Source organism: Mycosarcoma maydis, chromosome 17, assembly GCF_000328475.2.
Source record: "Mycosarcoma maydis chromosome 17, whole genome shotgun sequence".
NCBI lineage: Eukaryota > Fungi > Basidiomycota > Ustilaginomycetes > Ustilaginales > Mycosarcoma > Mycosarcoma maydis.
The window spans coordinates 235,558-257,441 of NC_026494.1; the positions used below are offsets into that span (position 1 = coordinate 235,558).

At 55.1% G+C, this 21,884-nt stretch overlaps 9 protein-coding genes across 9 annotated transcripts; 5 read left to right on the plus strand and 4 right to left on the minus strand.

The window, feature by feature from the left end:
* Positions 1 to 117: 117 nt before the first annotated feature.
* Positions 118 to 1,692, plus strand: UMAG_04778 (uncharacterized protein; the record flags this gene model as incomplete). The annotated part of the gene is made up of 5 exons (XM_011393344.1): positions 118 to 259; positions 353 to 451; positions 535 to 850; positions 875 to 1,471; positions 1,569 to 1,692. 5 exons carry the CDS (start codon positions 118 to 120, stop codon positions 1,690 to 1,692), a joined length of 1,278 nt encoding a protein of 425 aa, XP_011391646.1.
* Positions 1,693 to 2,607: 915 nt separating this feature from the next.
* On the plus strand, positions 2,608 to 6,036 carry UMAG_04779 (dolichol kinase; the record flags this gene model as incomplete). Its single annotated transcript, XM_011393345.1, has 1 exon — positions 2,608 to 6,036. One exon carries the CDS (start codon positions 2,608 to 2,610, stop codon positions 6,034 to 6,036), a length of 3,429 nt encoding a protein of 1,142 aa, XP_011391647.1.
* A 358-nt stretch (positions 6,037 to 6,394) lies between these two features.
* On the minus strand, positions 6,395 to 6,982 carry UMAG_12281 (uncharacterized protein; the record flags this gene model as incomplete). Its single annotated transcript, XM_011393475.1, has 2 exons — positions 6,395 to 6,801; positions 6,874 to 6,982. The coding sequence occupies 2 exons, from the start codon at positions 6,980 to 6,982 to the stop codon at positions 6,395 to 6,397; spliced, it is 516 nt and encodes a 171-aa protein (XP_011391777.1).
* A 1,397-nt stretch (positions 6,983 to 8,379) lies between these two features.
* UMAG_04781 (putative small nuclear ribonucleoprotein chain D2) lies at positions 8,380 to 8,805 on the minus strand (the record flags this gene model as incomplete). Its single annotated transcript, XM_011393346.1, has 2 exons — positions 8,380 to 8,710; positions 8,801 to 8,805. 2 exons carry the CDS (start codon positions 8,803 to 8,805, stop codon positions 8,380 to 8,382), a joined length of 336 nt encoding a protein of 111 aa, XP_011391648.1.
* Positions 8,806 to 9,259: 454 nt separating this feature from the next.
* On the plus strand, positions 9,260 to 11,788 carry UMAG_04782 (putative glutamyl-tRNA synthetase; the record flags this gene model as incomplete). Its single annotated transcript, XM_011393347.1, has 1 exon — positions 9,260 to 11,788. One exon carries the CDS (start codon positions 9,260 to 9,262, stop codon positions 11,786 to 11,788), a length of 2,529 nt encoding a protein of 842 aa, XP_011391649.1.
* Positions 11,789 to 12,013: 225 nt separating this feature from the next.
* UMAG_10686 (uncharacterized protein) lies at positions 12,014 to 14,687 on the minus strand (the record flags this gene model as incomplete). The annotated part of the gene is made up of 2 exons (XM_011393436.1): positions 12,014 to 14,047; positions 14,178 to 14,687. The coding sequence occupies 2 exons, from the start codon at positions 14,685 to 14,687 to the stop codon at positions 12,014 to 12,016; spliced, it is 2,544 nt and encodes an 847-aa protein (XP_011391738.1).
* Positions 14,688 to 15,613: 926 nt separating this feature from the next.
* Positions 15,614 to 16,300, plus strand: UMAG_10687 (putative protein involved in vacuolar traffic; the record flags this gene model as incomplete). Its single annotated transcript, XM_011393437.1, has 1 exon — positions 15,614 to 16,300. The coding sequence occupies one exon, from the start codon at positions 15,614 to 15,616 to the stop codon at positions 16,298 to 16,300; it is 687 nt and encodes a 228-aa protein (XP_011391739.1).
* A 232-nt stretch (positions 16,301 to 16,532) lies between these two features.
* Positions 16,533 to 17,390, minus strand: UMAG_04785 (uncharacterized protein; the record flags this gene model as incomplete). The annotated part of the gene is made up of 1 exon (XM_011393348.1): positions 16,533 to 17,390. The coding sequence occupies one exon, from the start codon at positions 17,388 to 17,390 to the stop codon at positions 16,533 to 16,535; it is 858 nt and encodes a 285-aa protein (XP_011391650.1).
* A 911-nt stretch (positions 17,391 to 18,301) lies between these two features.
* Positions 18,302 to 21,736, plus strand: UMAG_04786 (putative 26S proteasome regulatory subunit; the record flags this gene model as incomplete). Its single annotated transcript, XM_011393349.1, has 1 exon — positions 18,302 to 21,736. One exon carries the CDS (start codon positions 18,302 to 18,304, stop codon positions 21,734 to 21,736), a length of 3,435 nt encoding a protein of 1,144 aa, XP_011391651.1.
* Positions 21,737 to 21,884: the final 148 nt, after the last annotated feature.

The window sequence follows — 21,884 nt, forward strand, 5'->3', positions numbered from 1 at the left end:
CGGATAACTTATTCCACAGTATTGCAAGCTCTCCGTCGTCATCGCCAGCAGGGCCGGAGAGAGGGGTTTGTGCTCGGTACAAAGCGTGGCCATCCTTACTCACGCAACGATGTCGACATGAATCAAGCTCCTTTGAGTGCAACTGGCGTCAATTTTTACATTTCTGGGCCCCGCCCTGCACGACTCTTCCCAACGCCGATCCACGAGTTTCGCAAGGGCAAGTATGCCACAGCTGGAGGAGAAAGTGGATTCATGACCGGTAAGTGACTCCAAGTCTTTTTCCTTGCGCCACAGTCGTGACTGACAACGCTCGTTTTCGTTCTTTTGCGCGGCTTGTTGGCTGGATGAACAGTGTTTGAGTACGACGTTCGTGGCCACACAATGATGATCGACGTCGACACCTCTTTTGTCCGCTTCACCTCGATCACTCAAGCGCTCGGCAAAAACAAAGGTATGATTTGTGATTGACGTTGGTGTTGCGTCCTGTCTTTGGCCACTGCTGATATGCTTAGTTTGATCGGTCCGCTTTCGCAGTCAACTTTGGAAGACTTGTCAAGACATGCCCTGCTTTAGACCCGCATATCACGAAACTCAAGGGCGGATATCTGAGCATCCAGGGCACGTGGCTGCCGTTTGATCTGGCGAAAGAGCTCTCGCGCCGGATCGCCTGGGAGATTCGAGATCACCTGGTGCCTCTGTTCGGATACGACTTTCCTTCGACTTGCCTGCGACCGGACTCTGAAGGGTTCGGTCAGCTAGCTATCGGTATGTCGCAGAAGCGTGCACGCAAGCGTCACAACAACGGCGGCCCTCACCAGACGTCGTGTTACGGCCCGAGTCTGCCCATCTCGTGAGTGAATGACGTTGAATGCAGGATCGAGTTGTGGCAACATTCGACTGACCCTCTGCGAGATCTTGGTGAATCTAGTGTGGTCGGTGGACAAGCTATCGAACATGTTTCCGCAAAGAACAGTGCTGTTCAGCCTTGTTATGGATCATCGCAGCCGGCAACGTTTCACTACAGCAAGGGATACGGATTGGAAAGCCGTCCGTGGTACGGTCAAGATTACCTCGAGTCCAACAGCCTGGAAAGCATGTGGAATTCAGCGCAAGCCGGCGGCGGATCGGTGGGCTTGCAGGTTCCCATCTCGACCTGTGGCGCCACAGCATCGCCTTGCTTGGCTGCGATCGGGGCGAATGGCGGCTCACCAATCTTGTCATCGCCACCTTCGTCTAACGCATCGTCTTCGTCGAATCAAAGCTATACGGCGGCTGGGTACGGCTTGATGGTGCCACCCACCGTGCCTTCGCACTCTGTCAACAGCGAGGCTGGCGCCAACCAAGCCGAAGGTCCAACACCCATCGATGGCTCGCGTAGCTACGCGAGTCTGACCGCGCACGGCTACGCGACGGGCTACGGTGACGCCAACGCTTCGCTGTCGACATGGAACGATGCAACGCATGCTTCAACGTACGTGTCGTCTTCGCCCAAGCCGCCTCCACCTGCACCGCATGGCAGCTCGTCTTTCCAGTTCGACGCTTGGCAGCAGCCTACAACTTCTTGCTAGCTTCACGCTTCATGTCCATGCTCATGTACATTTCCAACCGCCAGATCCCGAAAGCGCCCAACTATTCACTATACACGATTTTGGCTCTGACCCTTTTTACGCAGAACAAGTAGAACGCGGTTGAGTGAGATGCATTCCGAGAATGACTCACTGACTAGAGTGGTGTCAGTCTTGGCCGCTGTACGGCGTAGCTGATCACAGGGCGCCAGCACGGAGGGATTTGTCTCTGTGTTGCGTGTTCCTCTTTGGAAGCGCACGCCAAATCGCGATACGAAGATGCATCCGTGATTGAGCTGCACGGGCAAGAGCGGCCGTGCAGCCACGATCTGTTTGTTATGTTTTCGCTATTGTTCACGGATCACGGATCGTGGACCGTAGACTTCCAACTATAAATTGTTAATCACGAATCGTGAATGTATTCACGATTGAAATCGAGTGTTTTGTTTTTAGTCGGAATCGGCCACGATTCGTGATTCACGATTCACGATCCGTAACTTTACTTCATTTTAAATATTAATAATGGCAAAGCGCGTGTCGCTGTGTCACTCTCGACTCACGATCGTGGATGTGACTGCGCTGAGAATTCACGGATTGATTCTTGAATCGTCAATCGTGAATCACAGTCACGCATGCTAAAGATTGACGACGATTCACGATTCACGGATGTGATACACGGATGTAATTCACGGATGTAATTCACGGATGTAATTCACGGTTGGGCTTTCAACCAACCAAGAACCTGATCGTTCGCCGTGCAACACGTAACTCACAACTTGACGCTTGGTGTCTGTAGCGCCAAACATCTCTTCACTTCCTTCACCACCAGACACTTTCGACATTCACGATTGTCGTATCACGCACAAACGACACAGCATCTCCTTGTACAGCGGTACCTTTCACCGCGCTCTCCGATCAAGACATGGGCGCATAACCGAGTCGACTGTTCTTGCGGCCAATACGCCAGCCAGCTCGCCTTGCAACCACGTCACAATCGGGACAGCAGCTGGTTTCGTAGTCATTCGTTCATCCTTTCCTCGCCATGGAGCGCACTTACTCTACCGATTCGGTCGCGTCCATCCCGGAACAGTCGCTTCCAGATTCGTCCCGTCTCCGTAAGGCTGCTCGTCGACTCTCCAACCAGGCTTCCGCTACGCGCGCCAGAGAATGGAGAAAGTCGCGGCTTCATCACTCCACTAGCCATGCATCTAATGCGCATGCCAACGGACACAGTGCAACCAACGCTGATGGCACACATCAGCACCCCTACTTTGCCTCGAATGCCAAAGCTGGCCCATCTTCACGACGACTAAGTCATGGCGTTGCTACCGCGCATTCTGCAGCTCACCCACCTGCGCCTGTCAGCCTCCGCAGGCGCAACATTCTCGACTCGGCCGCCTCGGCTCCCGCCTCTCGCTACGGCTATGCTGCTTCCACCCCCACTTCGTCTCCGCAGCCTGCCTCTTCCCCTGCTTCTAGCATCTCGGCCTGGCCCACTGCTTCTGGAGAGCTCTCCGGCTCCTCCACCGACCGTCCTACTCCAAGGTACCGATCTGATACCGTCACGTCCAGAGACGCCTACTCGGCTGACCCTTCTGCTGACGGTGGTGACGGCTATGCATCGAGCAGCGACATTCGTTCTTCCGGCTCCGAGTACGAGCCGTTCGACTGGGACATAGGTCGCAAGCGACACAGCCACGATCGATCTCGTCCGCTCGTACTCGACCATGCCGTCTTGCGAGCCCCTGCCTATTCACTGCCATCAGCCAACGCACACCCTCCTTCTCTGCCACCTAACGCTCTCTCTGGCTCGGCATACAATCGTCGATCCACTTCTCGATTCACCAAATCCTCCATAGGCAACACTCGTTCTCCCAAACATCCGCGTCATCTTGCCTCGGACTCGTCGCTACGCACCTCAGCGTCGCGACCCAGCCGCGAGTCCATCTTATCTCGCGCTATGGGTGCAGCAGGTTTCCGAACTTCTCCTACTGAACCGACCGTCGTGAGCTTGCCTGCCTCCGACTCACCCCCGCCCGCTGCACTGAAGGCAAGACGCGCCAGTCACGATAAGACAGCACGCGCCAGCGGCGCAACACCAGCAACTTCCACGGCCAAGGCAGGTACAGAACCAGCTCGATCTTCTTCGATATCAACTGCAGCCGGTCCGGCTGGCTCCAGCATTGCCAAACTTTCAGCATCCTCAATATCATCGCACCGTGGTCTTGCTTCAAAGTGGCGACGAATGCGCGTCAATCCTTCCTTGGAGGCCTTGCTCGCCAGTCTCGCCTCCTGCGTTGCCTATCGTGGTCTCAAAACACATCCAAAGCGCGAAACACAGAGCCATGCTTCCGAAGTCGGCTTCATTACCCTCGTCAGCACGCTCTACTTTTTCCTACGCGACCCGGACGAGCAAGCTGCCATCTGGGCCACTGACCATCGCAACTATCGCTCATGTCCAGAGGATGGCGCTCTCAACGCTCTTCTGCTTCCACCCTTGCTCGCCTGTGCTACCCTGTTTTCGGCAATACAGGATCAGACTGTCGGTCGCAGCAGCGCACGTGCCTCCGGAGAAGCGCTTCCCAACCCTCCTTGGTTGGTCGAGGGACCTCCTGAAATTCTCAATCACGATCGAAAGCTCGGAGGCGGAATGACGACACTCGTGGTGTCACGCCACTCTCTTGTGAGCACCATGTGTATGACATCTACCGTCTTGTTCTGTCATCTCTTTGCCACAAAGTGGATCCGTCTCCCGCATCAGTTCCCCAAGAGCAATTGGGCAAAGCTGCGCAGCTTCACCGCCTTTTCCACGGTGGTAGCTATCACGCTCGAGCTCGTCAAGGACGCTGCCGCTCTGTACGGCTTTCCTCTGTGGTCAGACCTGGCACGCTGGGAAGTCATCGCTGCGGCTTTATTCTACCAGGCGAATCTGTACACCATTTCCCGACTTGCACGTAGAAGCTTCACATTGGGAGAACTCGGCATTGTTGCCGCAGTTGGTGTCACGCTGACCATGGAAGCTCTGCATCTCTGCCTTGCCAAGTTGCTCCCCGTAACAACCCCGTACGTCAAGACCTTCCGACGCCCAACGCCGCTACTCATTTTCCAGCTCGCACTCATCGTCGGCACTTTCATGATTGGGTTTTTGCTCTCACCACTTCTGTACCTGTCGCGCAACCTGGCACAGAAACCCACGCATCGCCTCCGCTGGCCCGACAAGCGCGACCTGCACCGCCGTTTGCTCGCCGGCTTCTTCTATCTCTTTACCGTTATCTACGTAGTGGGTGTGCTCGGCATGTGGGTGCGCTGGCTACTCGTACGCCGAGATCCGTGGCTGTGGACGTTGTCGTTCATGCTCAAGGGTACAAAGCCTTGGACGCGTCCGGTGCTGGTCTGTTACTGGCTTGTGCTCATCTCGGTGTCCATCTCGTGCTGGCAGGCAGTTGTGGCTCGGGCCAAGCGTTTCCGCAGCATGGGCAACTCGTATCAGCGAACCATGCTGGGCTCCAAGATGCCCGTTGCAACGGCTGCCGCAAATCATTCAGCTGCTCAGCTCAAGCTGCAACAACAGCAACAGCAAGAGATCAAGAGCGCTGCTCCCTCTGATGTAGTTGTTGCAGTATCGCCCAGCTCGCACGCACCAGGCGGCGTAGAGATCACGGCTGAAAACATTGATACGAATGCTCCGAGCGGTAGGCCGGGCGCAGGGTTGACTAGCGCGAACATAGCGAATGTAGGCAACGGCAGCAATGTGGGAGCATGTGAAGCCAAGCGGGGCGCTGGCGGCAACCTGAAGCTGTCGACGCTAAGCGGAAGTGCGTCTCTTCTGGCAAAGGAGCACAACACAGCTGCGATCAAAAAGGCATCGTATCTGTCGCTCAACGCGCGACGCAAGTTCTTCCATGCGCTCGCCGTGCTGCTGTTCGTGCCTGGGATCGCACTCGACCCTGCCTTCACGCACTTGGGCTTCTCGCTCGCGTTTTCGGCGTTCATCTTGGCCGAGTACGTGCGGTACTACGCGCTCTACCCGTTCGGCGCTGTTTTGCACGTGTTTATGTCCGAGTTCCTGGACCACAAGGACTCGGGACCGGTGATCCTGTCGCACTTCTACCTGCTCACTGGCTGCGCCGGTCCGTTGTGGCTGGAAGGCCACTCGCGCATCGTGCAGCAGACGGGCGTGCTCGTGCTCGGAGTAGGCGACTCGCTCGCCTCGGTCGTCGGACGGAGGTACGGCCGTACCTACTGGCCCGGCGGCTCCAGCAAGACGGTCGAAGGCTCGCTGGCGTTCGTGACGAGCATCATGGCGTCTGCTTGGCTCCTCCGGCTCGTCGGTTGGTGCGAACCGTTTCACATGCTCAAGTACCTCGGCGTCATCACCTCGCTCGGCTTGCTCGAAGGCGTTTCGGATCAACACGACAACTTGGTCCTCCCCATCTTTGGTTATGTCGTGGCCTGCTTAGTCGGTCTATAGTGAATTCCACTTGCACCTTTCGCTTCGCTGCAATCACGGATGTGTGCTTTACATGCCTGTCACCGTGCCCCGGTGCATGCGCATCGGTAAATCTCGTGACTGCTCTTCGGTACAGATTTACACGCGCTCGCTGAAACACATCGGTCCTCGCGCGTCGCTTTTCTCAACACAGCTCCCGATAGATTCGCAATTATACACACATGTGCTATCGATCGCAGCGACACGCAAATTCACAATCATGAATCGTGAATTCCCAACTGCGCGATAACTGAATGTATCCCCACAATCGCATCACGAATCAAACTTCACGTATCAAGAATGTGGAATGTGCATTCAAGTTAGTACAAGAGCACTTAGCTTAGAACTGAGCTGATAGGAATAAGCGGAAGTCTTTGGCTGGATCGGTTGCAGCTTGTTCTGGTAGAGATGCAGGTTGATGAGGTCCAGATGACTGATGGGCAGGATCAGCAAACCGGTTTGGTCCGCCGGCAGGGGATGCAGGCGGAGCGTTGGGCGAGGGTACAGCAGGCCAATGCGCCATGTTGGATGGCGGCGCAAACGCAGGATTCACGTCGGCTGGTGAGCGTGCGATGAGGTGTTGCGCGGCACGCGACGCGCGGGTGACGAGCTGCGATTCGTCGTAGTTGATATGTCGACGTGTCGACGAGACGCTGTCCGACCGTCGCTCAAGCACACCCGCATGGCGCGCTTCAATCTGTCCCGATTCCGCCCAAGCGGATGCACGCGAGGCGGAATCCACCGTATCTGTGCAATGTAAACGCGCCAGTTTCGTCAGTTGGACCGACCGATGAGTTCGCTGCACCAAGGCGTACTTACCACAAGCAATCGCATCACACCCCGGAGCCGTCGCAGCGAGAACAGGCGAAGCACGCACAACACTGCCGAGAACCAGAACCATCACCACCAGAACGAAAACGCTCGACATTACGCCCCCAGCACATGTGCGTCCAGCGTCGGTTCCATCCCGTTTAGCAGCGCCTTTGGTCGAGTGCGGAACACGCATCGGTGTGCGTATGTGTCGATTGTCCAATCGTCCACTTTCCGAGTACCAGCTCGTTACACGTCGAAGTGTGAAGAAGAAACGATCGAGACAAGCAAGTTCTCTTGCAATGAAGAGTGTTCAGACCGACTCGCGGGAAAACAAGAGTAAACCAACCAATATATATGCCGCATGTCTTGGAGCTGCAACGTGGTCACATGCTGGCAACTCGAAAGTACGGTGGGTAGTCAAGTGCATATCACCAGATGAAGTCGATGATGGTTGACATGAATCGTTCTAAAAGGGGGCAGGGCCATTGGCTGTGCTGCTGCTGCTGCTACTGCATGCGCGCCGTCAGGTACCGTACCTATCTACCCAAGTCAGAGCAAAGACCATCCAGAAGCGCACGCGTTCGGATCATGGTGCGGGCAAGATCACACACGATTCGAACCAGGGCCAAACAAACGAGGCGCCATGATGAAGCACCGAACCCGACGTGCAAGTGTGCGTGATGAACTCGACAGTGCAACGACTCCGACTGATGCACTGGCGACGATGATGGTGGGTGAAACAAGAAAAAAGTGGATCCGACGGGCGCAAGACAACACGGCACATGTGCCGTGTTTCACTCTTATCCTGCTGCACGGCTGGGTGCCCACTCACGACTGGGCGTGAGAATCGTGAATCGTGAATTGTGAAACTTGCCCGCATCTGTGAAGTGATTCACTTGGTGTGGTTCTTGTGTAATCGACACGACGTCGTTTGTGAATCTGGCGTTGTGGTGAATGCCGAGAACGCTCCGAAACATGCACGCCGTCGGACAGGACAGTGGCTGCGCGGCAAAATTGCCGCTGGTGGGTCAGAAACAACATGAAGCTCCCAATCAGGCCGTGCACAGCCAGCTCATTGTCGAGACGCAGACTTGGCTGGTGCTTGGTGGCATGTACAAGCAAGCAGTGCCAATCGGCTGCATCAAGAAAACCACACAGTCAACTCGGGTAGCAAGCCACAAGTAGCGACAAGAGTGAGCAAGTCCAAGGCCGAAGCCAAATCTGACACGGCTTTGCATCAGAAGAAAAGAACCAACTTTGGCTGATGGTGGCTTGGCTGACGAAAACCCCATCGCCCTCTGTAGTTCGATTGGTCGATACAGCTTAGTCGCACATCCGACACAGTCAACGCGCGACCTGAGAATTGTCGGTTGGATTGCAGTAGTGATACAGTGTGATACTTTTTAGATGTGTTCTGCTCGATCGCACCGATTTATCGTGTGACTGCTAGATGGATTGTCTTGAAGCAGTTTGGGGTATCTGTCGGCGTGATTCGGATGTGTGTGCGACGGTTTAAGCGGTATTTCTAAGCACCAGAACGACCGAGTCGCCACGAAGGAACATCTTGGAGATGAAGCGGTCCTTGTTGACCGGCTTTTTGCCTTTGCCCTTGGGCACCTCTGTCCACATCTCCTTTACGTTTTCAAGCACCATATTGGAGTGACGGTCGAATGCCTTTACCCTTGCAAGGAGTTTCTTGTTGTTGCGAAGTGCAATCAGGATTTGGGTGTGATTGCGAACGGATTGCTGCAGCACAGAAAGAGGACCTTGAGAGATCTCATACTGTTCAAGCTCTCTGATCTGCGATTGGTCCAGTTCGGACTTGGGAACATTGACGTATTGGCTGTGTGAAATGCAAGCCAACATGTGGAAACTTGTCAGTACAACGAAAGCCAAGATCGAGCTGACATGTTACACAGGTGCAGATGCTTACCTCATCGTGTTGACGCTGGAAGACCGAAGATGCGGCAAAGGACGAGATGCCTATGGTGAATGTGGTGGAGGATCGTAGCCCGGATCAAAAGCGCTCAGCACAAACTGACATTCCAAAAGCTCGTAAATGATGAATTCGGCTCCGGACTTTGCATTCACGATTTACTTACACAGTCACAGTCACGAGTCCCTCTTCATCCACTCGTGTCTGACTCGAGCGAAGAAGAATCACGAATGGAAGAGCGTCACAGATTGACACCAATTGAATGATACTCTTTCAACTCTTCTTGGACCTTGGAACGTGTCTCAATCATTTTGCAAGTCAAGCGGCGTGTTCGCTCGATAACTTACTTGAATTCTTTGCGAAAAAATGGAGCTGCGCTTTGATATTAGAAAGACCTACTTGCCCGTTTTCCTCCATCATTTCTTACACCAAAGAGCGGCCGTCACACATACGAATATGGCTACTCCCACACTCAAGCTCGACCCGCAGGCAAAGGTCGCCCCGCTGGCACCTATCGCGCTTGCCAAACTCGTTACTGCTGCTGACGCTTCTCAGGCGCTCACGCTCGTCTTTGAGGACGGCATCGCGCCCACTCTGATCCTTCCTAACGCCGCTCCTGTTGAGGGCTACCTTCACATTATCCGAGAGCTCGCCTCGCACTATGCCCACCTTGGTCTCTCTGGCACCGACAAGGACCAGAGCGCACAGGTCAACCTCTACGTCAGCCAAGGCGACAACCTAGCACTCGCCAACTTCCAGACCGCTTCGGCGATCGCCGACAGCCTCGACCAGCACCTTGCTCTGCGCACGTTTCTCGTCAGCCACTCTGTCACTGCGGCTGATGCAGCCATCTGGGCGGCTGTGCGTGCCAGCTCGCCCGTCATTGGTCTCGTCCGTAAGGGTCTCCACAAGCACTTGCAGCGATGGTTCAACCACATCGACTCGCTTGCACCCTTCTCTGACGCGCTCGTCCAACTCGCCGATGCCAAGGCCGAGAAGTTCAAGAACAAAAAGACCGCTGCTGGCTTTGATCTCTTCCTCAAGGATGCTCAGCAGGGCCAGGTGGTCACTCGCTTCCCTCCCGAGCCTTCGGGTTATCTGCACGTCGGTCACGCCAAAGCCGCCATTCTCAACCAGTATTTTGCTCGCCAGTACAACGGCAAACTCATTATTCGATTCGACGACACCAACCCAAGCAAGGAGAAGGAGGAGTTCGAACAGTCAATCATCGAGGATCTCGCACTTCTCGGTATCAAGGGTGACGCGACGAGCCACACCTCGGATTACTTTGACAAGCTTTACCAGCTTGCCATCCAGATGATTCAGCTTGGCAAAGCGTACGCTGATGACACACCTCAGGAGCAGATGCGTGCCGAGCGTATGGACGGGATCGCTTCGAAGCGCCGTGATGCATCGGTCGAGGAAAATATGACGCGTTTCGCCGACATGTCGACTGGCTCTGCTGAAGGTCGTAAGTGGTGCTTGCGTGCCAAGATCTCGTATTCGGATCCGAACAAGGCAATGCGTGACCCAGTCATCTATCGCTGCAACCCAGACGTCTCGCATCACCGCACGGGCACTACCTGGAAGGTGTACCCAACGTACGACTTTGCGTGCCCGATTGTCGACTCGATCGAAGGCGTCACGCACGCTCTGCGTACCAACGAGTACCGCGACCGCAACCCGCAGTACTACTGGATGCTCGACGCGCTCAAGCTGCGTAAAGTGGATATTTGGGACTTTGGTCGTCTCAACTTTGTCTACACGCTTCTGTCCAAACGTAAGCTGCAGTGGTTTGTGGATAATGGAGTGGTTTCTGGTTGGGACGATCCACGTTTCCCTACCGTCCGAGGTATCCGCAGGAGAGGTATGACGATCGAAACGATCCAAGAGTTCATCTTGGCGCAGGGCCCATCGCAACAGATCATCAACATGGAATGGGACAATATCTGGACCATCAACAAGCGCAACATCGATCCTGTTGTTCCACGATACCATGCTCTCGATAAAGACGGCCTTGTCAAGGTCAACGTCAAAGGTGCGCCCAAGCGTCACACCAAGGAGATGCCGAGGCACAAGAAGAACGCGGATCTGGGCACCAAGCTCACCGTGTTCGACCAAGAGGTATATGTGGAGCAGGCAGACGCGCGGTCGTTCGGCCAAGCCGAAGAGGTGACGTTGATGGATTGGGGCAATGTGATCATTGACTCGAAGCAGACCGACGCTGCAGGCAACGTGGTTTCGATCGATGCAAGCGCCAATTTGGATGGTGACTTTAAAAAGACCAAGAAGAAGGTCACCTGGCTCGCGGCGTCGGCTTCCACTACAGAGACATTGGTCGAGGTGGACCTGCTCGACTTTGACTACCTGATCACCAAGAAAAAGTTGGACGAGGAGGATAACTTTGCCGACTTTGTCACGCCGAATTCCGAGTTTCGCAGTGTCGCGCTCGCGGATCACAACGTGGCGTCGCTTGAGCCGGGCGCTGCGATCCAATTCGAGCGCAAAGGCTACTATATTTTGGACCAGTTGGTCGGTAAGAATGGTAGGAGAGAGTTTATCAGGATTCCGGATGGAAAACAGGCATCTTCGGCTAGCAAGGTGGCGCCCGATGCGGATGTCGAGGCAAAGAAGCACGCGGCTCAAAAGGCGCGTGCTGAAAAAGCGGCAGCCAAAGCCAAGAAGCAACAGGAAAAGGCTGACAAGACCAAGGCCAAGGCACTTGAAAAGGGCGACGGCTTGCAGTACGTCGCCGGGGCTGTCAGTGCCAGTGTAGCCGCCGCCACTGCCGGTCTTGCCACCGCCATAGCTACCAAACCATCCTCGGCTGCCAACACGCACAACACTCGCGCATCCCACCCCCCCCACTTCCCAGAACTCATCGACTCTGCCCACACCATCAACATGTATCACGCCCCCATCATCACCACCAACATCCCCACCCCCGTCCGCACAAACATGTACTCCATGAACAAGATCCTGTAACCCATCCCTGGCCGTCCTCCCTGTCGCATCTCGCAGCACTTTCTACTCGATCCGATTCCGCACGCACTCACGAATCCACGTCCGAAATCACGATCAAATCGCAAACGTGTGCAAAAAGTCTCGACATGAATGAATCGGCGTGCAGCCAAGCACCAAGGTGCAATTGTGAATGTACCAACAGCTGTGAGACCGACTGACGACTGCGGACCGTAAACACGCAAGCGATCAGAAAAGGTCGATATCCATATCACCGTCTTGCTCCTCCTGCATCTGCCTGGCCAAGCTCGCACCATCGTCATCATCCAAATCCACTGCCTCCGTTGTGCGCCTCTGCCTAAGCATACGATCTACATACTCGGCCCTCTTGTCTTGCATCCCCACCTCGGCTACACTCAACATCGCGGTTGCGGCGCCACCCAAAGCACCTGGCGAATCTGGCGAATCTGGCGAATCTGGCGCATCGCCCCGTTCCGCCGCTTGCTTTTCCTGCAACTCGACCACGCGTTGTCGACGTTCCTGCTCCAACCTCGTCCACTTGCGAATCACACGTTCTCGCTCCTCGATTGCGCGTCTGCGCCGCTGTTCCACTGCGGGCATCATGGTGACCACGAACAGCAAGATGGGCAGAAGCCACTCCGAATTCAGAACTCTTTCGACCCAGCTCGCTTCTCGAGTCCGAGCACCGGACGCGGGGAGTAGGCCTAGCTCCACATCCTCAGCGTCGAGCCCGAGCAAGGCTACGCAGTCAATGCACCAGTCATACGAGAAGCGCGTACGCGATCGCAACCGAGGTGGTGCTTGCGGTGGCGGAAGCGGTCTGAATGGGTCTTCGGTCGCTTGACGTTCAGCTGCTTGTTCGTTCAGAGGTGCGCTGGGGACATTGGCGCCCACCATCGGTGCACCATCAGTACGAGGAGCAGCATCAGCAGCTGGTCCAGCATTGTTATTGGCAGCCGCAGCTTGAACCTCGTGCTGCGGCAGCTGTGCAGCGGCAGCCGGATGGAGCGCCATGCGCTGATGAGCACGCATGCGGCGTTGAACGATGCGATAGCTTTCAAAGACAACGTAAATCGAAGCCATGCCGAGCACAAAGTACCACTTGAACGGGTCGGCACCGCGCAGCATGACAGAGAGCAGAATGCCGAGTTTGAAGCTAATCATTGCCATTGGCATGATCACGGCGGTCACGTCGGCCACTGTGATGCCTCGCAGAGACCGAAGGATGCTTTGTACGAAATGAGAGGCACCAGCTATGACGCCGCCCTGTTCGAGCGCCAGAGCTCGGCCTGCGGCTGCAGCGCCATTGAGTTGTGTCGGTGCTATCGCGCCAGGCACACTTGAAGCAGTTGAAGAGTGGAGAGGCTGTGACTGAATGAGCGTGCCGAGCATGATGACGTTTTCGAGCTTGTCGATCATGTTGCCGAGCGTTGTGATGCGGTGCAGAAGCGTCGCAAGTGCCTGGCTGCGTTGTACGGCTAAGGGCGTAGTAGAGATGCGCAACAGATACGGTAGACCGCGGTGTGAGACTTGCTGATATATGTATCGACTTTTGTTGTCGGCATCCAACGATGTGGTAGCAGCATGATCTTGGTGCGGCATCGGAACAGGTTCCCAGCCAAGCAACGTTGTCTCGATGCTGGTCAAAAGACGACTCTGTGCGAAAGGCTGTATAGTGCGTGTTTCAGGTCTAGACGACCCAGACTTTTGTGCTAGATGGGCATCGCTATAGATGTGCTCGTACATGGCCACGTATTCGTCGCATGCTTCACTGAGAGCCTCGATCAGCAGAGGCCAATTGTCGGGCGCAGTGACGCGAAGAGCTTCCTCAAGCACGGCGTACGCGTCAGAAACATCCTGACCTGTACCGGAGCGGAGCATGTTGGCGGTTGTGTTCCTGCTAGGTGCAGGGACGTAGTTGTCGTCGTGGTTTTGTGATAGACGAGATGTAGACTGAGCGGGGATGGGGATGGGCTCGGAAAAGTACGGCTCGAAAGCGGACGACCAATGAGGAGGGTGCTGCGTCAAGGTGGCAGCATGTGGGGGCGACACGTCATGTTGAGGACCGACTTGTGCTGACAAGGCCGAAGGTGGGAGGCTTTGTTGCTGTGATTGTCGCAGCTGCTGCTGCTGCTGCTGTTGTTGTTGTTGTTGTTGTTGCAAATAGGAGCTGCGGCGCGAAGGAGTGGGTCGATTTTGTGGGTCTGACCACGCATCGGGGCGAATGACGAGGTGAAGCGACAAGGGTTCGCCTTGGTCGAGCTAGAAATGAGTTGAATGTGGTTATTTGCAAACAAGACCGAGAGAAATTTCAGCAGCAGTCCCTCAATGAAAGACGGCTTTGGGTTTGGGTTGGGCTTGGTTTGGATTTGGTATTGGGCTCGACACTTACCATCTGTGCGAGCTGGCCGAGAAGCTCACTGTCGCCCAAGATGCGGCCGGATCGGATGCAACGCATACCATCGGCGCGAGGAGCACCGGGCCATGTGCTTTCGATCATGTTCTTGAGAGCAAGAACCGTATCGGTGGATTTGACTCTGATGATAGCCGAATCTTTATCGAGCGAAGGACACTTGATGGCAACAGCGATATGATCGTCGTTGAGAGATGAGTGGGAGGCGGTGCTATCGATACTCTGGTGCTCTGTGCGATGTCGGAGGTGTTGAGCTGAAGCAGTAGATTGGAAATCGGCTACGGACTCTGATAAGTCGCCATGATGGGAGCGGACAAAGGGGTTGGAGGAAGCGGCGGTGGATGGCGACGGAGATGCGGCGGGCGGCTGAGAGTGGGAGTTGGATGGTGCAGGCATGCTGCCGGATGGCTGTGAAGATGCGAATGGCTGATGGCGCTGAGTGCGACGGTGATGGTGAAAATGAAGCGTTGAATCTGATGTCGGATCCATTGTGAGAATGTCTCGCTCAGTGTTTCACGTTTAGCAGAGCATTGAGAGAAGGAAGCAAGGATACCTACGACGCCGAACCGTGCGGGATCGGTTGATGGGGGGTCGCACCAACTAGATGCTCGGTCAAAGTGACGGTTGAAATCGGATGTATCCTGACCAAGAGATTACAGCGCTAAGCGTGAGTGATGGATGGGAACGGCCGAACAAGAGCTGGCTGGGGATCGAGTCAAGCACGAGTCAATCCCGAATCACGGATATGGTGATGAGCTGATTTACTAGTATGCTATATCCAGTCGCAGCGTGCAGTTGTAAATCGTGAATCATGGGTGCACGGTGGCGTTCTGACGTGGAGGCACAAATCGTGAATTTACGATTCAGTTTTGGGCGCAGCGCCAGTCGTGAGTCGTGAGTCGGCAGTTGCGAGTTTCCAAGTCGTGAGATACGAGTGTGCGCGCAGCGCTTTAGCGGCAATAAGTCACAGAGTGTGAATCAAACAGAATGCATCGGGATCGGTGATTGGGATACACGAACCCCACACGGCAAGGCCGACACCGTCCCGCCAAGCACGAACGACAAGAATCACTAAGGTAAGCACAAGAAGTGATTCGTGATTCACTTCGTGTGATTCAGATTGGTGTCACGTCAGAATCGTAATCGTGAATCGTAAGCCGTACATCGTGAATCGGCCAAGTCGGCATTCACATTAATCACGATTGGCGTGGAATGGACCCTGTCCTGTCTTGGTCGACTCGCCATTACAGTCGCAGAGTAGCCTTGTATATCTTGGTGGCTCTCAACACCGCCGATCGTGTGGATCGTAGACTTGCATCCCGACACCATCTTACGTACGCAAAACATTGCTCATCATCTTGGAGCTATATCGAACATCTCGCTCGCTCGTTTCAGGCTGAGGCTAGCCTTGAGTCATGTCGACCTCATCCTACGCCGAGCTCAACCCATACGAGGAGGCACGGCTGTACTCCAACAACCATGATCGAGAGCGCTACGAAAACATGGCAACACTTTTCAGTCTCATTGTTGCGCTCGACTATCTGGAACGTGCCTACGTTCGCGAATCAATCAGTGAAAAGGAGTACGCGCCCACATGCACTCGTCTACTCGCCCAATGCAAGACCATGCTCAAACTCATCGTCGACCAGGAAAAGCACTCGTCCAAACCCATCACTGACCTCGCCGACTTTATGCGCATCTACAAGATGAATTACCTCGCAGCCGTTCACCGCCTCACCGTCGGCGTGCCCGCAACAGTAGAGCACGCTTCCTCCTCGTCATTGCAGTCCTCCTCCGATAGGGCCAAGTGGGTCGCAGAGACCACGCAGAACTTTATCACCTTTATGGACGCGCTCAAGCTCAAGCTGCGTGCCAAGGATCAGTTGCATCCCATGCTGAGCGAGCTCATGCGCGGTTACAGTCGCAGTGACGAGGTCGGAAAGGATCAGGACGCAAGCGATACCAGAGCAAAGCTCTTGAAATGGCTCATCACACTCAACCACATGAAGGCGAGCGACGAAATCGATGAGGATCAAGCGCGTCAGATGCTGTTTGACGTCGAAGGAGCCTACAACAGCTTTTTCCGCGCGTTGCAAGACTAGTCTTTTCTTCGAATCATTCTAGCAAACACATCCGAGCGAGCACCCGCGTGTTGCACAAGCACACTTCAGCTACAGCTCAGCAGAATTCACTCGCGATCCGCAACAACCAGAATCGATGCAGATGGTGACTAGTAGTACAGATGGAAGCGCTTGGAGCGGGAGCCCATAATGCGCGATGCGTGCCATCCCAAAGGCACATGCAATGCATCGCAACGTAGTGCGTGCCGCAACATCAATCCTCGCGGACAACACCAGGTAGGAAAAACGTCATGACACCGCTGCTCTTGTCGACGTCGCCAATGTACACATAAAAAATGGCGCAGTGATTGGCGCAGATGCATGCAATCGTGGTCGTAGCAACAAGGTAGCTCGACAAGAATTTGAGCAACGACTTGGTCTCAAGATTGACGCTTTTGTGTTGGCTTGGATCGCTCTCCTGGTTTTGTGCTGGGCTCGACTGTGATGCTTCAATGGTGGGATGCGCCAGACCCGACCAAGTAGTGTCCAGGCTAACCTCATCTTCCACCACCGACAATCGCAGTTCACCTTGTCGGTTCGCAGAGAGCGTCACCACGTCCGACAGCGAGCGCATGTGATCTGCCACAGTGCGCAGGTGGAGCAACTTGGGCAGAATGATATGAACGTCCGGTTCAGGACACAGCGGCTCCACAATGCGACTCATCTCGGCTGGTTTGAGTACCTTGATCAGCACATCCTGCACCACCTCGAGCTTAGCACCCGTATGGCTCTGTGCCGAGATGGAGAAGCTGAGCAGAGGGTCCTTGTTGCGTTTGGCCAGACGAAGGATCACACTGTACGCGTTGTGAGCCGACTTGAGCGCCTTTAGTAACGTGTCTGGTGACACCTCGAGGTTGATGTGATTCTGAAAGTTGGACTCGATGCGGTAGTCCTGAAAGATCGAGTCGACCTGCATCTGCGACCAGATCTGCGTACCATCGGTGTCGCCCAGGCAGATCATGTGAATCTTGTCCGGCGTGAGTTTGAGGATGCATTTGTTGGCAACTTTGCCAATAGACTGCACCACACGCGTAAAGATCGAGACATCGGCTATCTGCGTTCTGAACCTCATCGTCGCCGACTAACGCCAAGCGCGGATACCGCCCAGCTGAGAGTGCAGAGCCTAACGTGCAGAGTGTGCGTCGTCCATATGTCGTTGAATTTGTGCCTACAGGCAGCCAAGCTGATATGTAGCCGGATGCTGCTTTGCATGGGCCAACGACGGCGACAGTGGGCAACAAGAGGAGAACCCAAGTGTTGGTCTCTGCAAAGCTTGGCCACCAACCAACTGCTTGCGATTCTGCGTTCGTCCTGTGCTCGTTAAGCTGCTCAGCCGACGCGCAGCACAGAAAAAACGATCGTATATTGGTGAATCGTGGATTCGTGATCTAATCACGAATGTGTAGTGATGTTATGTCCTCCAATGACACATTGCTCTCTTTTAAACCACCGACGAGAGACAGCGTGAGTGAGCGAGACGCGAGACTCACAACTGCAAATTCGTGATTGTGGTGGAGGTTTTCTGGCGTCGATCACATCGCGCAGAGCCACGCACTAGGTTAGGCAGGACGGCAGCAGCCAGCCATTCACGAGTCGAGGCATTAAGCAAGTTGCTCGCTCAGTTTGCGGTCGAGATTCTGCGCTCGGCCCTTCTGCTTGTTGCACTTGGCACTGTGTGAGTCGCGTCGTCAGCGAAAGCAGCCCAAGTCAGCCATCACAAATCCAGTGTTCTTCTACAACACAGTCAGTCAATAATCGTGTTGAACAAAGCTTCTCACCATACTACATCATCTACGACCCCTTTTTCATCCATCAATCTGTTCATCTTTCCTCTATCGTCCTTGTCCGCATCTCAGCGCCTCAAAAGTCGCTCCCAGGCTCCCGCATCGCAGGTTCAGTGCTGTGAGCTGCCCAACTTTGCTACAGTACGAGCACCCTCCGGCTTACGCTTTTCAGTATTTGCGCACCGCTACCTGCTGAACCATGGTCGCACCAGTCACCTCTGCTGCTGGCATCGTTGCCCTGCTCGACGAACAGGAACCAGAGCTTCAGTCGTATGCGCTCAAACGCCTCGATTCGCTTGTCCATCAATTCTGGGCTGAAATCGCAGATGCCATCTCCAAAATCGAAATCCTCTACGAAGATGAGCGCTTCCCAGACCGTCACCTTGCTGCTCTCGTCGCCTCCAAGATCTACTTCCATCTCGGAGAGCACGATGAAGCTCTCATGTTTGCTCTCGGTGCCGGCGCTTTGTTTGATGTAGAAGTCAAGGACGAATACGTCGACACAGTCGTCTCCAAGGCCATCGACAGATACATCACCGAGTCTGCTCCCGCCACAGCCGCCACCCTGACACCAGTCGCAGATGCTTCTGTTACTGTCCCCGCTAAGACCGTTGCTGATAAGTCTGCACCGGTCGATCCAAGGCTCAAAAACATTGTCGATCAGATGTTTGCACGTTGCATCGCAGACAAGGAGTACAAGCAGGCTCTCGGTATCGCCCTCGAGACACAGCGTTTGGATGTCATCGAAGAGGTGTACTCTGTCACGCATGACGCCGATCTCCTCACCTATGTCCTCGAGAGCAGCATCGGCGTCGTTCCGTCCATCGAGGTCCGCAACCAGATCCTCCATCTCCTCGTCGACCTCTTCCAAAGACTACCTAGCCCAGATCACTTTAGCATCGGTCAGTGCTACGTCTACCTCAATGCGCCCAACCTCGCCTCGGAACTCCTCTTCGACCTCATCCAGCAGGCGCATCAGCCCTCGAGTTCGTCGCTAGCCAACACGTCCAACGACCCTCTCCTTGTCACATATCAGCTTGCCTTTGACTTGGCAGAGAGCGCAACGCAGGAATTCCTTGAAAACGTGCGCAAGGACCTCTCGATCAAGGCTTCCACCGTCAAGGCCGAATCTGCTGTTGACACCGATGCCGATATGAATGCCTCTTCCGAATCCGAAGCAATCACCGTACAGTCGTGCATCGAGCGCGTCCGCTCTATCCTTCAGGGTGAGGAAAGCATCCAGCTCTACCTCGAGTTTCTCAAGCGCTCCAACAAGGCCGACTTGCCCATCCTCAAAGCAACCAAGGAGGCGCTTGACGCTCGAAGCTCCATCTACCACTCGGCACTCAGCTTTGCCAACGCATTCATGAATGCCGGCACCACCTCGGACAAGTTCCTGCGCGAGAACCTCGAGTGGTTGGCAAAGGCTTCCAACTGGTCCAAGTTTACGGCTACAGCTGCGCTCGGTATCCTCAACAAGGGTAACCTCAAAGAAGGTATTAGCATCCTCCGACCGTACCTGCCTCAGGACGGCGTCACCAGCAGTGTTTACTCTGAAGGTGGCTCGCTCTTTGCCCTCGGTCTCATTCACGCAAATCACGGCGCAGAGGTCATGGAATTGCTTACCAACACGCTCAAGAGCAACCCTGCCGAAATTGTTCAGCACGGGGCTGCTCTTGGCCTTGGTGCTGCGGGCATGGCCACGGGAAATGAGGATGTATACGAGGAGCTTCGCAACGTCCTCTACACCGACTCTGCCGTTGCTGGTGAGGCGAGCGGTTACGCCATGGGCCTCGTCATGCTTGGCACCGGATCGGAGCGTGCCGTCGAGGAGATGCTTCAGTACGCGCACGAGACGCAGCACGAAAAGATCATCCGTGGTCTCGCCATCGGTATCTCTCTCCTCTTCTATGGCAAGGAGGAGAAGGCCGAGACCATGATCGACACTTTGCTCGCTGACAAGGACGCCATCCTCCGATACGGAGGTGTCTACACCATCGCCCTCGCCTACGCCGGCACTGCCAACAACAAGGCGATACGACGTCTGCTCCACATCGCCGTCTCGGATGTCAGCGACGATGTGCGACGTGCTGCCGTCACCTCACTCGGCTTCCTGCTGTTCCGCAACCCCACCCAGGTGCCGCGGATTGTCCAGCTCCTCTCGGAATCATACAACCCTCACGTACGCTACGGAAGCACGCTGGCCCTCGGTATCGCCTGCGCAGGCACTGGCCTCGATGAGGCTGTGGATCTGCTCGAGCCCATGACCAAGGATCCCGTCGACTTTGTGCGTCAAGGTGCGTGCATTGCTCTGGCCATGATTTTCATCCAGCAGAACGAGGCGCTCAACCCGCGCGTCACCAATGCACGCAAGACGTTTGACAAGATTATTTCGGACAAGCACGAGGATGCTATGGCCAAATTTGGTGCTGCGCTTGCTCAGGGCTTGATCGATGCCGGTGGACGCAACGTCACCATTTCGCTGCAGAGCCGAGGTGGCAATGCCAACATGCCCGCTATTGTGGGTATGGCGCTGTTCACTCAATTCTGGTACTGGTTCCCCTTGGCTCATTTCTCGGCGCTCGCCTTCACGCCTACGGCGCTGATCGGTCTGAACCGCGAGCTGCGTATTCCCGAGTTCGAGTTTGTGTCCGAAGCCAAACCGAGCCTGTTTGCGTACCCGACATCGTTCAAGCCGCCATCGGAGAAGAAGGTGGAGCGTGTCGAGACGGCGGTGCTGTCGACCACGGCCAAAGCACAAGCACGACAGCGCAACAAAGAGCGCGAGCGAGCTCAGGCTGAAGGTGGCGATGCCATGGAGCTCGATGATGCCACGAGCGCCAAGAAGGAAGATGGCGATGTGGCTATGGAAGAAGATGCCAAGGCAACCAAGGGCAGCAAGCCCAAGAAGGAACGCAAGCAGGAAGCGCGATCCGAGTTGCTGCCCAACTACTCACGCGTCACTCCGGCGCAGGTCAAGTTTGTCACGTTCCCGGCCGAGTCGCGGTTTGTACCTATCCGACCTGTGCAAGGATTGGGCAGCAAGGTGAGACAGGATGTCTACAACACTTCGTCGGTTGCTGGTAAGCTTTTGGGTAATGCTTCTCCTGCGCCCGGGGCTAGTGGCACTGTGACGCCCTCGAACAACCCTGTGGCGAGCGTGGTGGCAGGTGCCAAGTCGCTTTACCAGCAAGCTATTGCGAATGCATCTGGTGTTGGCGGTGGTGAGACGGACAAGGGTTCTGCTGGCGCTTCAAGTGCAGCGCTCAACAATGCGGGACCTACGGCCGAGCAAGCTCGTAGCATCCTCACGTCGGCGATCGGAGGTACTGGCGGAATCCTGTTGATGGTGGATCGAAAGCCGAATGACGAGTTCCGAGCGCTCAAGATTGGTACCAATGACGATGACGATGGTGCGACCAATGCGCAGAGGCCTACGGAAGATGTTGTGCAGGACGACGAGATTTCGCCGGAGGATGCGGCAGCTATTGCAGCTGCCATGGCTGCAGATGATGACGATAGGGCTGACGATAAGGATGTCAACAGTGTCGCTGGAAACCAATCCAGGAGGGATGGCGATCCTGATCAACCCGCTAATGGCGGTATCGGCGGAGGCCTGCCTGAAGCACGTTGATGGTATACAACGTAACTTGCTGTCGTGAAGAATTCACTCCCCTTTTGAATCGTATGCGTCCTGTCGGGTGACCTCATCGTGACAAGTTGACCATGTGAGAATCACATCTCTGAGCTCACAAAGTTCTCAAACTTCTATGCGACACAAA